Consider the following 14,437-nt stretch of genomic DNA (forward strand, 5'->3'; position numbering starts at 1 on the left):
ACTGCTTTTGTATACAGTCATCTCTCAGAATCCGCAGGGGATTGGTTCCAGGACTCCCATGGGTGCTGAAATCTGCAGATGCTCACGTCACCTGCATAGAATGGTGTAGTATTTGCGTATAGTCTCCACACATTTTCCTGTGTCCTTAAATCGTCTCTAGATGACATGTAATACCTAATATAAATAGTTATATTGTATTATTTAGGGAATAATGACAAGAAAAACACCTCTGTACCTCTCAGGAGAGATGCAGCCATCGTAGCCCTAACTACATAGTACGTGTCAGCAACAACATAATATTATTGTTTCTGAGTAGTAGTTTTTTTGTTGTTTTTTTTTTAAGTCCTCACCCTAGGACATGCTCACAGATTTTAGAGAAAAGGTAAGGGAGGGAATAGAAAGAGGGAGAGAAACATCCAGCAGTAGCCTCTCATATGCACCCTGACTGGGGACTGAACCTCCAACCTAGACACATGCCCTAACCGGGGATTGAACCTGTGACCTTTTTGTGTACAAGACAAAGCTCCAACCACTGGAGCCAAACTGGCCAGGACCTGAGCAGTATTTTTGATCTGAGGTTTGCTGAATCTGCGGATGCTGGACACATGGATCCGGAGGGCCAACAGTATTTTGGGAAGTTACTTAATGTTTGTTCTTTCTCTGCAAAACAAGGATAGTAATTATGAGGACTACAAATAATAAATGTAAACCCAGTGCCTAGTCCATTAAAGGTGCTGAGTTAGTAATAGCTAATATCACTTGAAGGCTTTGAATTATACCCTGTGTCTGCACACTGTACTTAACTGTATCAGATTAACTGTGTATGGCAGGTCTCTGCTAATTTTAATAAAAGTCCAGAATCATCACTGACTCTAAGCCATTCTCAACTTTCTAAAGATCATTCTGATCTCATTTGCTCTTGTTGGTTTTCCTTTCTGTATAACTTAATACACTCCACTGTGAAAAAACAAGGAAGTTGGCACCTTTCCATTTTGTTTTTTGAAGTCTTTACTATGTCAGATACTCTTTGTTGAGGCTGAAAGCCATGCAGTTTAACATTCTAGTAATAAAAGTAGCTTTATTTGACATTTGACTATAGATTTATAGCTTTTTATTCAGCAAGCATTTGATTACCTGCTATAAGCCAAACATTATATAGAACATAAACAAATGAGGAAAGCCTTTGCTCTTGTTTTTTAGATTTTACATGCAGTGTCATGAAAATTTTTGCAATATGCAGAAACAACACTACCCATATGCTTGGTGTTTGTTTTTTCCCCAAACTGTGAAATAGTCATCGATTTACAAGTATAATACAATCCTTCTTTTTAGCCAAGATTTGCACATTTGTAAAGTGAATACAATGATATTGTTTATTTTTGAAAGTTTTTGCTGGCACATGAATATGAAAGTGATATTTGTATAATGTGGTGATGTTTGCAGATTAGCTATGACAAGTATATGTGAACAATTTGTAGGTATATGAGATGAAAGTAACAGGATCTCACAGACAGCACTTTTTAAAATTAGATTATATCCATAGCCTTTAAATAAAGCTTTCTGCTATTAAAGTAAAAGCTAAAATGGTGTTTTATTTTTTCTTCCCAGAATTCTTCTATTCCTTCTACTCTTCCTGAACCCATGACTGCTAGTGAAGCAGCTTCTAGGAAAAGCCAAATAAAAGCCAGGTAGGCAAAGCTATGCTGAAATTTGAAAAGGCTTTTTGAAAAATAAGAGATAGTTCTTGTTTTTAATCCTAGCAAATGTAATTAATTAAATATCACCTACATGCACAAAAACATGTTTCTTATTGCATGTGGTATAGAGTTTAGAAAGCAAGTATAAAATACACTCTTTGGTATTAGAGACAGGGTTTGAGATGAGTCTCACATGAACTGCTCCCTCAGCAATCAAGTGACTATGTAACTGGTATTTTTACAATATATTGGGTCATTTGGTGGTGGGTTGTCACTATTTATCACATGTCAACTGTAGTTTATGAACTGTTATGTTTTGAGTTTATAGCTATTATGATTTTTTGTTTAATTTAAGGAAAGGAAAAATAGATCCTATAGGCTACTTTTCTAGAGTATTCTAAATTTATAAACTATTTTATGTGTTCTAATAATACACATTTAAATATGTATTAGTATATATAATTTATAATGAATGGTTTAATGGTAATACTTTTAAGACTGGTAAAAAATAATGTTTTAAATCATTTTTCAGTTATTTACCGCCTTAGTAAGTTTGACACATTATGCAGTTTAAGACCTGAATCTGAGTAATGATTGAATTAATTTAATGAATAAACTTTTTTTCCTCATGCTTATTTTGAATTTAAAGTAAATAAGCAGGACTATATTTTATTTTTTTTCTCTTTTTTTTAAAAATTTTATTTTAATTTATTTTTTCAAATACATTTGTCTCTGCCTCCCCCCCACCACTTTCCCTTGCCCCCTCTCTCCTTCCCTCCCTCAGCTCTTCCCCTTTGGTTTTGTCCATGAGTCCTTGCTATATGTTCCTTGGCTTTTCCCTTCCCTTCCTTGTCCCTGCCCACCCCTCCCTCCTTCCCTCTTGTCTCTGTTGATTTCTTTTCCTTTCAGTGTTGCTGGTCTTATTTTCCTTGCATCTTTGTATTGTTGGTTAGGTTCCGCTGATAGGTGAGATCATATGGTATTTGTCTTTTGCCCCCTGGCTTATTTCGCTTAGCATAATGCTCTCCAGTTCCATCCATGCTGTCACGAAGTTTAGTAGTTCTTTTTTTCTTTCTGCTGCGTAGTATTCCATTGTGTATATGTACCATAATTTTTTGATCCAGTCATCTACTGATGGGCATTTAGGTTGCTTCCAACACTTGGCTATTGTAAATTGTTGTATTACATTCTATGATACCAGGTAATACCAGATATAATGTTACTTTGAGGAGATTTCTTGGTTATAGCTTTTTTGAATTGTATTTTACCTATGCAAAGTATTTTATTTGACATAAAATATATTTGTCATGTACCTGTTATATGCAACATATAGATACTGGAAATGCAAAGGAAAAGAAGCAATGCTTGTTCCCAAGGAGTTCACATTCTAATAAAAATAGACAGATAAACAATTCCAACCTGTTATCAGGCAACCTTGAGAGAGGAGGAAGGGAAAGATGGGGAGCAGAGAAAACAGGAACACAGAGAGAACCCTGTCCTTCCCTGGGGGTGGGGGATGGCGGTTGCTGAGCTGTTATTTGAAAGATGAATAATATAATCCTGTCAGCTGGGGTGGTAGGGAGTGAAACTGTGACAGACAGGCCCTCGAGCAAGAAGAATGGCCTCTGTGAGACTGCAAGATTGGAGCATAGGGGTCGGTGGGAGGTGAAGCTGAAGAGTCTAAAATATTGTCTTCATTCATTTGAATTTTAAAATACTCTTGAGGAAGAGAAGAAGGAGTAAAGTTACATCTCAGTTGCAGGAATCCAGCATGACCAATAGTGTGTCCTATCTCTTACATAGCTGTGGTTAGCAACTACTGTTAGAGTTGAGTGGTCATCATGAATTATTGTAGAATTGTCAGTTGAATTTTATGGTTACTTGTGTTTTTTAATAATTATTTTGTTTATGATTAAATCTTTAAGAAAGTAGATGTAGATAAACTGTCAACTGAATAAGAATGATTTGACTGTCTTCTGTATGACACAAGTTATAGCTATATAAGCAAAGGAAACACTTAACTGAATTCACAGTGGTTTTCATAGTATGTTTAAGCTATACATTGTGTATATTAAAAATAAAGGTCATTTTTGGTTTTTGGTCAGTAATATAAATATACTTTATACTGATAGTTTCAGAACTTGAAAAAAGTACTATGTGTATAAAACCGAATTAAAAAAGTTAGTCTTTTTTTAGTATTTCTGGATGTGAGGTAGGGTGGAAAAATCTTTAAATAGCTAGTATTATTATTTACATGTTTTAAAGCTTTTATGAATATTAACCATCTTCCTATGTGGCCTTCAATCTGTGGCATTTGGCTTTACTCCTTAAAAACCCCTTCCATTCCTAAATATCTGCATTTCCTCTTGAGACTGTTAAACATGAGAAACTTATGTGACATCTTAAAGATGGGAAGGCTGAGAATCGCTATCCTGGCAATGGAACGATTGAAGGATTTTAAGTGGAGAGAGAAACTATGTTGTAGGAAGATTGTTCAAATGATAAGAGGAAGGAGAAAGAGGGAAGAAGCAGAGAAAACAGTTTTGTGTCTGTTGTAATTACGCAGATGAAGCCACGCAGCAGCGTTAACACCGGCAATTACTCAGTTTTTCATTTCAGTCAAGTGTGTGTCTTCACTTTGCCTCATTTGTCCAGGCATTTTCTTTCCATTTCCTCACACAGAATACTTTGTTTCTTTTCACAGTCTAATGAAATCATAATTTCTCTACTTCCTACTTGAAGCCTTCTCTAGACAACTTAGGTTAAAGGTAGAATTACTCCACGAAACTCTTGACAGTACTAGCATGACATTATTTTTGCTGTTATGTTTTAGTGTATTTTCACGAACATGTGCATATCTCCTTATGTATATGAGAGGGGACTCCCCAACAACAGGAATTATCTTCTGGAGGGCAGGCCTCTTGTAGTACAGGCTTTCACCACTAGGTAGGAGCTCTAGGAACCCACCTGTGTCAGGGTACCAGCTGGCCTTGTTGTGAGAAGCTGTGTTTGGCTTCAGTGAATTTTTTGGAAGACTCTTTCAACATGTTTGCCCATTTCGTGCTGGGTGATTTACAAGCACATCTGCCCACACTGTGCTGAATGTTCAGCAGTTTTTGACCAAGAACAGCATGACCCCAATGCCCCACCCTCCCTATTCACCCAATCTTTCCCTTGATGAAAAAAGTCCTTAAAGGGAAACGTGTTGATGATGTGGAAGAGATGAAACAAAAAACTGCAGAAGTGCTAAAACTCATCCAAATTGATGAGTTTTGAGCAGTGGAAAAAACACCTCGATAGGTGCATTGCATCAAATGGAGAATACTTTGAAGGTGACTGAACTTTAAACATGAAAGAATAAATACACAATTTCTTATAAATAAATTCCATGTTTTTTGGGTCTCCCTCCTCATTCTATTAATTCTTTGAAGACAGTATTGTGCCGTGTTTGATGGATATCGGTAATTGTGTATTTAATATTGTACATTGGTAAGATATATTAGGGGACACTAAATAAAGTGCGCAGAACTAAATAAAGTATGCTTTTCAGAGGTTTGCTATAGTCATGTGTGCTCTGAATCTCTATAGAGATTAGAACAGGAACAAGGCCAGTGAGGTCTGTTAATAAAGAATGGAGAGACAAACAGATTGTATATACTATTTTTTCTAAGTTACTTGAGTGTAGAGAGTACAGCATTGGTTTTAGTCCCACTTCCATAATTTTATCTTAATATTTGATTATCATTAAATGAGATCTAGTTCAATGTATATATATGATCTTTTATTGCCTTTTAGTTTAATTTTTATATGACTTGTACATCCTCATCTCATATAAAACATATTATATATAGAAAACAGCACATACAAAGTGTATTTCTGTGATTTTCTAAAATCTTTTAACTGCCTTTATTTCTTAGTTGTGCACGGGGCTCCCTCTTCTGGTTTATATAAGAACTAGATCTATGTTGTCCATGGCAGCAGGTGTGCCCTTAATAAATCGTATGCATGCAAAATTTTAAGTGTTAATTAAGTTATTTGAAAATATCAGGGAACTTGGTAAAGAGATTTTTTTGCAATCCTGTTGAAAAGTGAGCATATGACTATTAAAAATTATTTGAGTTTTTATACTGAATTTATGGAAAACAAAGTTAGTAAATATGTAAGTTAAAGATTATCCTGGGTTTTTTTTTTTAAAGAGAAGAGAAAGCATCTTTTTTTCCCCTCAAATTACGTTTAGTGTATCTTGCTTTCAACATTACACTTTCCATTCGACTGCCCATGTCTATGGTCTAAAGTAACTCCTAGTGGGAAAGTTTTATATAATTTCCATTCAGTGTTTTAAGAAAAACAAGGTTAAAGATTCAAAAGTTAAATGTGGCTGGTAGCTCCACTGGTTAAAAGTTTTGGCTTCTTTTGTTTTCCATGTCTTAGGGTACAGTCTCATCTTTCGTAGGCATGGAGTCCAAGCTAAAGAAGACTGTTATTTGTTGTTTCTTATTTGTATTTCTCTCTCTGGTTTAGAGAGTTGGCTCTCAATTTTGTCTTAAACCTTACGAGAAGGTTGGTTTGTTTTCTTTATTTCATCTCCTTAAGAGCAGAATCTTACATTCTTTTTCTGCTAGTTTAAAGTGGCAGACTCTGAATGGTTACATACTGGTTTAAAGAAAATGGTTAAGTTTATTTTATTTTCCTATCTTCATTAAACATTGAATACTTAAGAGTGAGACCTAGGAAGGAATCAAGTGAACTAACATGATTATAATAATAATAATTAAAATGCAACTGTTGAAATAGATGCTTGTAGAACCAAGAGTAAACTAGAAAGAATCCCAATATTTGGAATGAAATGTATTCTTCTCTTGTAGAATAACAGATACCATTGGACCAACAGAAACCTCAATTGCACCAAGACAAAGACCAAAGGCCAACTCTACTACTGCCACTCCCAGTGTGCTGAGCATTCAGAGTTCAGCAACACCTGTTAAAGTCCCTGTACCTGGTGAATTCGGTAACCACAGATCAAAAGGTAATAGCCCTGCCAACCTAGTCCCCTTTATAGTTAATGTAAATAAACCTTTATGGCTTGATATCCTAGGAGTACAAATTACTGCCAAACTTACTATTTTGAAGCAGCCAGCATAATGCTATAAGAAATTTTCTACTGATGTCCAATAAACTCAACTAATTGTTTTCTAAAGCTGTAGGGAAAGGTGAGGTACTGGCATATAAAAGTATGGCATACAGAGTTCACAGTTTACTTATCCCAAGTGTCATCACCTAGTATGATTTGAGGTTGACGATAAAGTTTAAGAGTACAGAAAATTTTGTATTGTATTGCAAAGGAAAAAGTTGAAACTCTAGCCTTATCAAAATTGTATGTGTTTGCACTGATGTAGGGTCTTGGCAACATAGTCTGTCTTGGACTCTATGGACATTGCAACATAGAAATTTGTCATCATCTGATTTTATATTTTCTAATATAAAACATCTTCTAAGCATTATGATACAATTTGGAAGTTAAACACAATTTTCCCTAGGGAAATATTCCTAATTTAGAGACTAAACTTGTTTTCTCATGGGTCTGGGGATATAACTCAATGGCCCATCTCAGGGAAACCCTATTTGGTACTTTATTCATGATACATCTATTGTGTTTTAATGTTAAAATGTTTTATGCTAGGATGCTCTAAGGGTTAAAGTCCCATTTTTTGAGGCTTATTAGCCTGGATCTGAGTCCTGCTTTTCCCATTTTTTAGTCATTTATGTTAGGAAAATGCTAATACTTCTTATAGGATTATTGTGAGGATTAATGACTGCTTAATACAATGCTTGCCATATATGTCCTTAAGAATACCTATTAACTACTATTATTACTATGAAGTAAAATATGTGCTCAGTGGAGATAATGTTTATGTAACCTGATGTATTGCTGCATTCCTCTGTGGTGATCAGGTATACCAGACAGAGGAGTAGTTCATGGAGAGGGGAAAGTAGGGGAACTTGAAATCCTGTCTCCAATTCCCATTTTTCCATTTCTGAACTTCAGTGTTCTCTTTTATAAAATGGGAATAACTATGTTTCTTGTTTTAAGGAGTAAATAACAAGGTATGTGATATCTAGAAAAATTCTCATTCATTATTAAACATTCAGTGTAACTCTCTCTCTCTCTCTCTCTCTCTCTCTCTTTTTTTTTTTACTTTTTTGGGTTGGAGATTCTGTTAGTCAATTATGTATCAATTCCCTTTGGCCAAAGACCACTAGGAACACACTATAGTTGAACAAATGGGTTTACTAACTTACATACCATGGGAATCTGTGGGAGTATCTCAGTAAAATGATGTTTGAGAAGCCTTATTAAAGGATTTGGGCTTGTTGCAGGTAGTTTTGGGAAGGCTTTAAGGAAGTGGGGCTTTGCCCTGGATGGAAGCATTCAGGAAGGGGGTGTGTGATATCATTAGGTATCTTAATAAATTGTACCCAGAAGGAGGGAAGCCAAGGCCTCAGTTGGTGAAGAATCAGCACTGAATCATATTAAGCAGGATAGGAAGAGGTTTGGTCACGTCTGTGGTTTGGATGATGGTCCTGATTTTGTTGGTTCTCAGACATGATTATAGAAGTCCAATGCGCTGCCATCACCTTCAGACATAATTAGAGAGTGGTCTTGTTGTCCTGATCCATCACGGTCACAGAGTGATTTTACCTGGTGTTGGTATTTTGTGAAATTGTTTATGTTCATCTGGAGAACACCAAGACCTAGCTATGAGAGTCGGGCCTGCTCCCTGTGTCAGGGCAGTGTTTCTCTTATATGCTTGCAGCATAAGCTGAAAAAGTAATACTGCTTTCCACCATGTATACAAGAAGTAATACACAAATCTATTCTTCTAAAATATGGAGACAGTACAGAAATATTCAGAGAAAAATGTAAAGGTCTCTCTTCTTTTTCTTCCCAGAATAAACTTAAAGTAGTTTAGTGTGCATCCAATATTTGATATTATTAATAGTTCTTATAACAGACTTTTGATTTACATGTCAGAACATTTTTTTGAATTGCAGTTGGTGGGAAATAACATTCTAGATGGAGAGAATCATTTTGGCAAAGACTCATATCAGTGCATGATATAATTTAGAAATATAGAACAGCATCTTTTTTGAGGAAGATGTTAAAAAGTACACTTAATCAAAATTTGTTAGATACTGCCAAATTGCTATCTAAAAAGACTTCAAAACTTTACATTACACATCAACAATGTGAGTGCCCTTTCATTCCTGACCTTGTCAACACTCGACAGTACTGGCTTTTAAAAATGTTTCCCTATTGATAGGTGAAACTTTGTTTATATTTTAATATTCCTGACTTATAGTACTTTTTCTTATGTTTACTGGCCATTTTTTCTCTTCTGTGAATTATCTTTTGCAATTTTTATGATATTGTTTATCTCTATTTTTTATTGCTCTGAAGGTTTTATTTTTATGTATTTTGAATATTAATGCTTTGCCAGATATATTATAAATGTTTTCTTTTAGTTTATCATTTGTCTTTAATTTTATTTGTGAATTTACTTAATTTCTTTGAGCCTTAATTTCATCATTTACAAAATGGGGGAGCAGTGGAAGGAGCATTTAATGATGTACTTGAAAGAATTGTTTTCATCTGGGCTTATTGTGATGTTGTTTGGATGTTTTTTGCTGCTCTGTGGCCTTGGCTTGAGAGCCAAGGAACTCTCTTCAGTTTGATGACACTAAAGAAAAGTCATAGTTTGTGAGATGAGAAGTCAACCTCGTGAGGTAGTTATTGCATGTTGATCATTGGTTTATGATTGGGTTTCACCCTGAGCCACGACTGTTCTTCACTTAGACATCAGGGTCCTAAAAGAATGTATAGCTGAGGAGCATAACTTTTTAATACTCTCCCAACTAGAAACAAATATACTTCAAAGGATAATGGTGGTTATATCTGTGTGGTGCACTTATGGTTTTGATGTTCTTCCTTATATTTTTGTAAACATTTTCAGGAGTAATTAAAATGAACAAGCAGTTTCTTATAATTGGAAGAATTAAAAATAGTTATAAAGATCTTGTCATAGAGGTATCATACTTCATGCCTGGAGAGGTTGGAGATACTAATATTGATGAAAAAGAACCCTTCTCTCCCTCCTTGCATTCTCCCTCCTGTTTTCCCTGTAGGATTGAAGAGTTGCATTTGAATTTATGGTAACTCATTGGAAGAGGATATGGAAATTATAGTGTATTTCATTTTCTTTTTCTGGTGTTGTGTATGTCTTTTTCATTACTTTCAAAAGTATATTCATAGGATTTTTGGGGATAAAATTTATGAAGCTTATAAATAAATATCCATTTAGAGCCAGTCTTAATACATTCCCTACATAGCGCTTATTGAGCATCTGTTATATAAAAGGTTCTTTAAGATGCTAAGAAATAAGTTATTACCCCGTCCCTCTGGGGCCCTAGTTAGGAAATATCCATCAAGCAATTAATATGTGCAAGGCATGAATTGAGTGGAAGTATTGGGTGAAAGAATAAGGAAGAGACATTGGAGCTAAACTTTAAAGGATAAGAAGAATTGCAGTTGGTGGGAAATAACATTCTAGATGGAGAGAATCATTTTGGCAAAGACTCATATCAGTGCATGATATAATTTAGAAATATAGAACAGTTGACATGGCTGGTTTGTTTATGGAGAGATGAAGCGCGACAAATGAAATGTTTCTAAGCCATTGACTTGTTCAGAGTTGTAGTTGAGAAAATTAACTTCCATGGTACTTAGAATTATGTAAATAATCCCTTTAGACTATATGCTTTGGAAGTATCTGTATTATAAGATACGGATATAAATGCTTTGGTTAAATGATTATTGAAATTAAGGGGTTTGAAATACAGCTATTATATTGAAATCCATGAGTATGTTAATTAAGTTTTGTGAAAACCTCCTTTAGGAGCACTGAGACCTGGAAACGGTCCTGAGATTTTACTGGGTCAGGGGACCCCTCAGCAGCCTCCGCAGCAACACAGAGTACTTCAGCAACTGCAGCAAGGGGATTGGAGGTTGCAGCAACTGCATTTACAGCATCGTCATCCTCACCAGCAGCAGCAGCAGCAGCAGCAGCAGCAGGATGCTTATATGCAGCAGGTTGTTCTTTTGTTACTTTAGATACGGAAGTAGTGTTGGGAAATTCATGCAGCTCTTCAATATCAATGAATTCCTTTTCTTATTTTGGGCACCTGAACTCTAAATCCAAGTAAACATTTTGCTCAGTTTTCTGACTATTAAAGAATATTCATTTTATATGTATCCTGTGAGCTACTTAAGAATACTCTGCTGAAATAGGTGCATCATGGTTTTGTGCAAATTTGTTCATCTAGTCATTTTGGCATCATAAGCAAGCCCTGTGATCTATGATGAACTTTTTTTAGTTACATTTTGAGTTCAAATCCATAGACTATAATTAGTTGTTGTTGGAAAGGCAATATTAAGCTTTCAGAAGTAACATTGTCTTAGTTTTCTTCTTAAATTTTTGCCTGTGTTGGTGTGTTTATGTATGGTGGAGGCAGGCATTTAGGATTAAAAGGGACATAGTAAACAGTGACCTTAAGTTTTATTCTTTGCCTCAGCAGAACGTGGAAATTTCTAGTTTCACTGAACTGTTTTAAACTTAATGACTCTCGTCATCATCATTCTTTCATCATTTCCTGAAATATTTTTGCACCAGCTCTATGCATGACGCTTCTCTTGGATGTCTCCCTCCTCTGACCTTGACTGATAGACCCTGAGTGGAGGGTAGTTAAGTAGGTGATGGCCAGGAGAGATCATTGAAGGGGAGATGGAGGAGAGTGGGTTTTTGTAATGAGTCCTGGACACAAGTAACTTGGGGATTTTCATCAAGGGGCAAACATGTTTAGGTTTAGGTTTCTTCGCAGCATCCTTAAACTCTGCTGGAAATGATTTTATTTGAATCTTTTATGTTTCATTGATAATTCTGAAACCATTTTCAATAAGCGTATATAAGTCATAGTCACTGGCTATAGTTATTTTACATTGGTGTTTGGACTCCAGAGTACCCAAGTCAGTGTTATGGTAAGATCAATACTTAAAAAAAGAAGACTGGCACAAAAAAATGCGTGAGTAATATTGATGGACTTGTTTTTCTCATTGTAGTATCAACATGCAATGCAGCAGCAACAGTTACTTCAACAACAGTTTCTAATGCATTCGGTGTATCAGCCGCAGCCTTCTGTACCACAGTATCCTGCAATGGTAAGTGTTATATAATTTCTAGAGATTTTTCTCTGAGTATACTGTTTGAGTTCACAATATGAGTAGTAGTATTCAGAATTACTCAAAGTCAGTTCAAGTTAGTTAATTACACATATTTTATCAAATCCAGCCATGTATTCTCAAACAGCTTTATAGTGGGCTGAAGTGTAGCACCTGAATTTGGCACATTGTAATTGACTGATAGTATTTTTCTCTTATCTCTTAGTATAAGGAAAATGGATCTGTTACCCGTGATCTCTTGTCATCTCTCTTTCACTTGACAAATGTCAATTGAAGAAAAATAAACTCAAAAGAAAATTGCATTTCCTTCAGAGAATAGTTTGACATTTCTTTAGAGCAACATGTACTAAAAACTAGGCTACTCTATTTTTTAATCTTAAAATATTTAAAGGGAAATTTTTGAATCCTGCCACATTAGCCTAGCTTCACAACTTCTTAACTGGATTTATTTTACCTTGCTGTATTTTTCCAGTAGAAAGCTGCTCTTTCAGATATAAGTAAGTTTTTAAGTTTCTGATTTTCTTGCCAATGTGAAAAGAAGGAACAGAGTAAATAGGTGTGGGGCTGATGGTGCTTTAGTGAATTTGAGTGTTGTTTTGTATAATGGCATTTCTTGTTTCAGATGCAGCAGTATCAGCAGGCTTTCTTGCAGCAGCAAATGCTAGCTCAACATCAGCAATCTCAGCAGCTGGCATCACCTGAGTATCTTACCTCCCCTCAAGAGTTCTCACCTGCCTTAGTTTCCTATAGTTCGTCACTTCCAGCTCAGGTTGGAACCATATTGGACTCCTCTTCTAGTGCCAATAGGCAAGTATTTTTCCAGAGAAAGCAAAGGAATTCTTGTGGAAGTAGGTGTAATTGTGAAGTGGAGTCACTAAGTGGCTCCTGAATTCCTTTAGAGCTCACCTTTCTGTATAGTGCCCCCTTTTCTCTTGCTAGTTCTCTCTTCTGTTCCCTTTGCTTACCCATCCTTCCTTACATTTCTATTAGTTATTTTGGCTAACTGCTATTTGTAGAGAAGGCTTAACAGCATCCAGCAGCTACTATTTTATTAGTTAAAAAAAATAATCCTTGTAAACAAGTTAACTTTTTCAACTTATATGTTGTTATTTTCAATTAATATTATAAAATGGTCTAATTTGGTTTAATTTAAACAGGTAACAAATTTTAATGTGCCATTTGGTTCCTTTTTAAAAGGATATGATATATCACTTCTTGGCCTTTTGGCTAAGATCAAGTGTAGTATCTGTTCTAATCAGTTTAATAAAATGATATGACACAGCAAGCTTATTGTTACCATAACATGTGGGAAACAGTGTACTTTGGTTATACAGATATATTGGTTATAGGGTTATTTTTCATGGATAATTCATATGAAAGCATTATAATAAAGGAAGAAATTATGATACAAATTTTCTCAAACTTAGATTTGACAAGGGAAATCTTCAGGATTTTTTAGCTAAGAATTCATTGACCATTACGAATACTTCTTAATATGTTTATATATGTAGGAGGAAGTAGCTGTTAGAGCTTTGGTTATTGGAAGATCGAATAAGTTTTCATGCAACTCTGTTTCAGGATATGAATCATGAGGTGGGAAAAGGTGTCTGTAAGCTTTGGCTAGGAGTTGTACATGAATAACAGCAACATTAGTAGCACACTTGTTTGCTATGCACGTCAAGAGACAGTTAAAGTATATAGTTGTAGTTTACCTTACAACCTGTGTGTGTTGTGGGAGAGGAGGCAATGGGAAGGAGGGAAGGAACAAATTGATGTTAAGTGCTCTCCTCAATCAAAAATTAAGGTGCATGAATTAGGACCAGTATGTGTAAGTGGAGAGCAGGTCGTAAGATTGAAGCTTGCTTAAAGATCCAGATCAGTGTTGGCCAAACTCTTCATTTGCATACTCTAGTTACAACTTTTTTGGTTTACCCACATAGTGTTTTTTTCTTTAATAAACCAATGGCATTATTCTAAATAATAAAATTTAAACAAATAACATTATATACTTTAATCAAATTAAAAGCACTAAAGTATAATTTACGAAATGGCAAGTACCAATCTAATAAATTTGCAAAAAGACATACCTGAAAATAAGTCCTCTTGGGATAAGAATGGAATAATTTTGTTTGTCATTAAAAAAAGGATATTCTCCTTGATATCTTTTAGTTTAACAGACTGATGAAGCTGTTGTATTAATTAGATGATTGATTTTTCTTTTGATGTTAACTAACATCAAAAGTGCCAATTTTGCTGAGTGCATATGGTTGGAAAATGCAAAAATATTAAACTGTAATCTCTGATAACAGCATACAGTTATGTATTCTTTAAAATACTCTATGTCTAAAGGGTTACCACCTTTGACAGTAATGTCACTGAAAGAATGGAGTCATGAATTGGAAATTCATGAGAGAATTCATGTTAGTGTTCCATAGCATATTATTAT

At 35.1% G+C, this 14,437-nt stretch overlaps 1 protein-coding gene and 1 pseudogene across 1 annotated transcript in view; both read left to right on the forward strand.

Annotated features, from left to right (window-relative positions):
* Positions 1 to 14,437, forward strand: part of BMP2K (BMP2 inducible kinase) — a 117,751-nt gene that overhangs the window by 74,170 nt on the left and 29,144 nt on the right. Inside the window, exons 9-13 of the mRNA XM_054591946.1 lie at positions 1,609 to 1,688; positions 6,563 to 6,723; positions 10,652 to 10,845; positions 11,872 to 11,970; positions 12,614 to 12,798. Coding sequence (XP_054447921.1) covers positions 1,609 to 1,688; positions 6,563 to 6,723; positions 10,652 to 10,845; positions 11,872 to 11,970; positions 12,614 to 12,798 — 719 coding nt within the window. The remainder of the gene's footprint in view (positions 1 to 1,608; positions 1,689 to 6,562; positions 6,724 to 10,651; positions 10,846 to 11,871; positions 11,971 to 12,613; positions 12,799 to 14,437) is intronic.
* On the forward strand, positions 13,199 to 13,332 carry LOC129087732 (uncharacterized; annotated as a pseudogene).

This window comes from Pteronotus mesoamericanus, unplaced genomic scaffold, assembly GCF_021234165.1.
Source record: "Pteronotus mesoamericanus isolate MK-2021 breed Mesoamerican mustached bat unplaced genomic scaffold, CSHL_Meso_final contig_130, whole genome shotgun sequence".
In the NCBI taxonomy this organism is placed as follows: domain Eukaryota; kingdom Metazoa; phylum Chordata; class Mammalia; order Chiroptera; family Mormoopidae; genus Pteronotus; species Pteronotus mesoamericanus.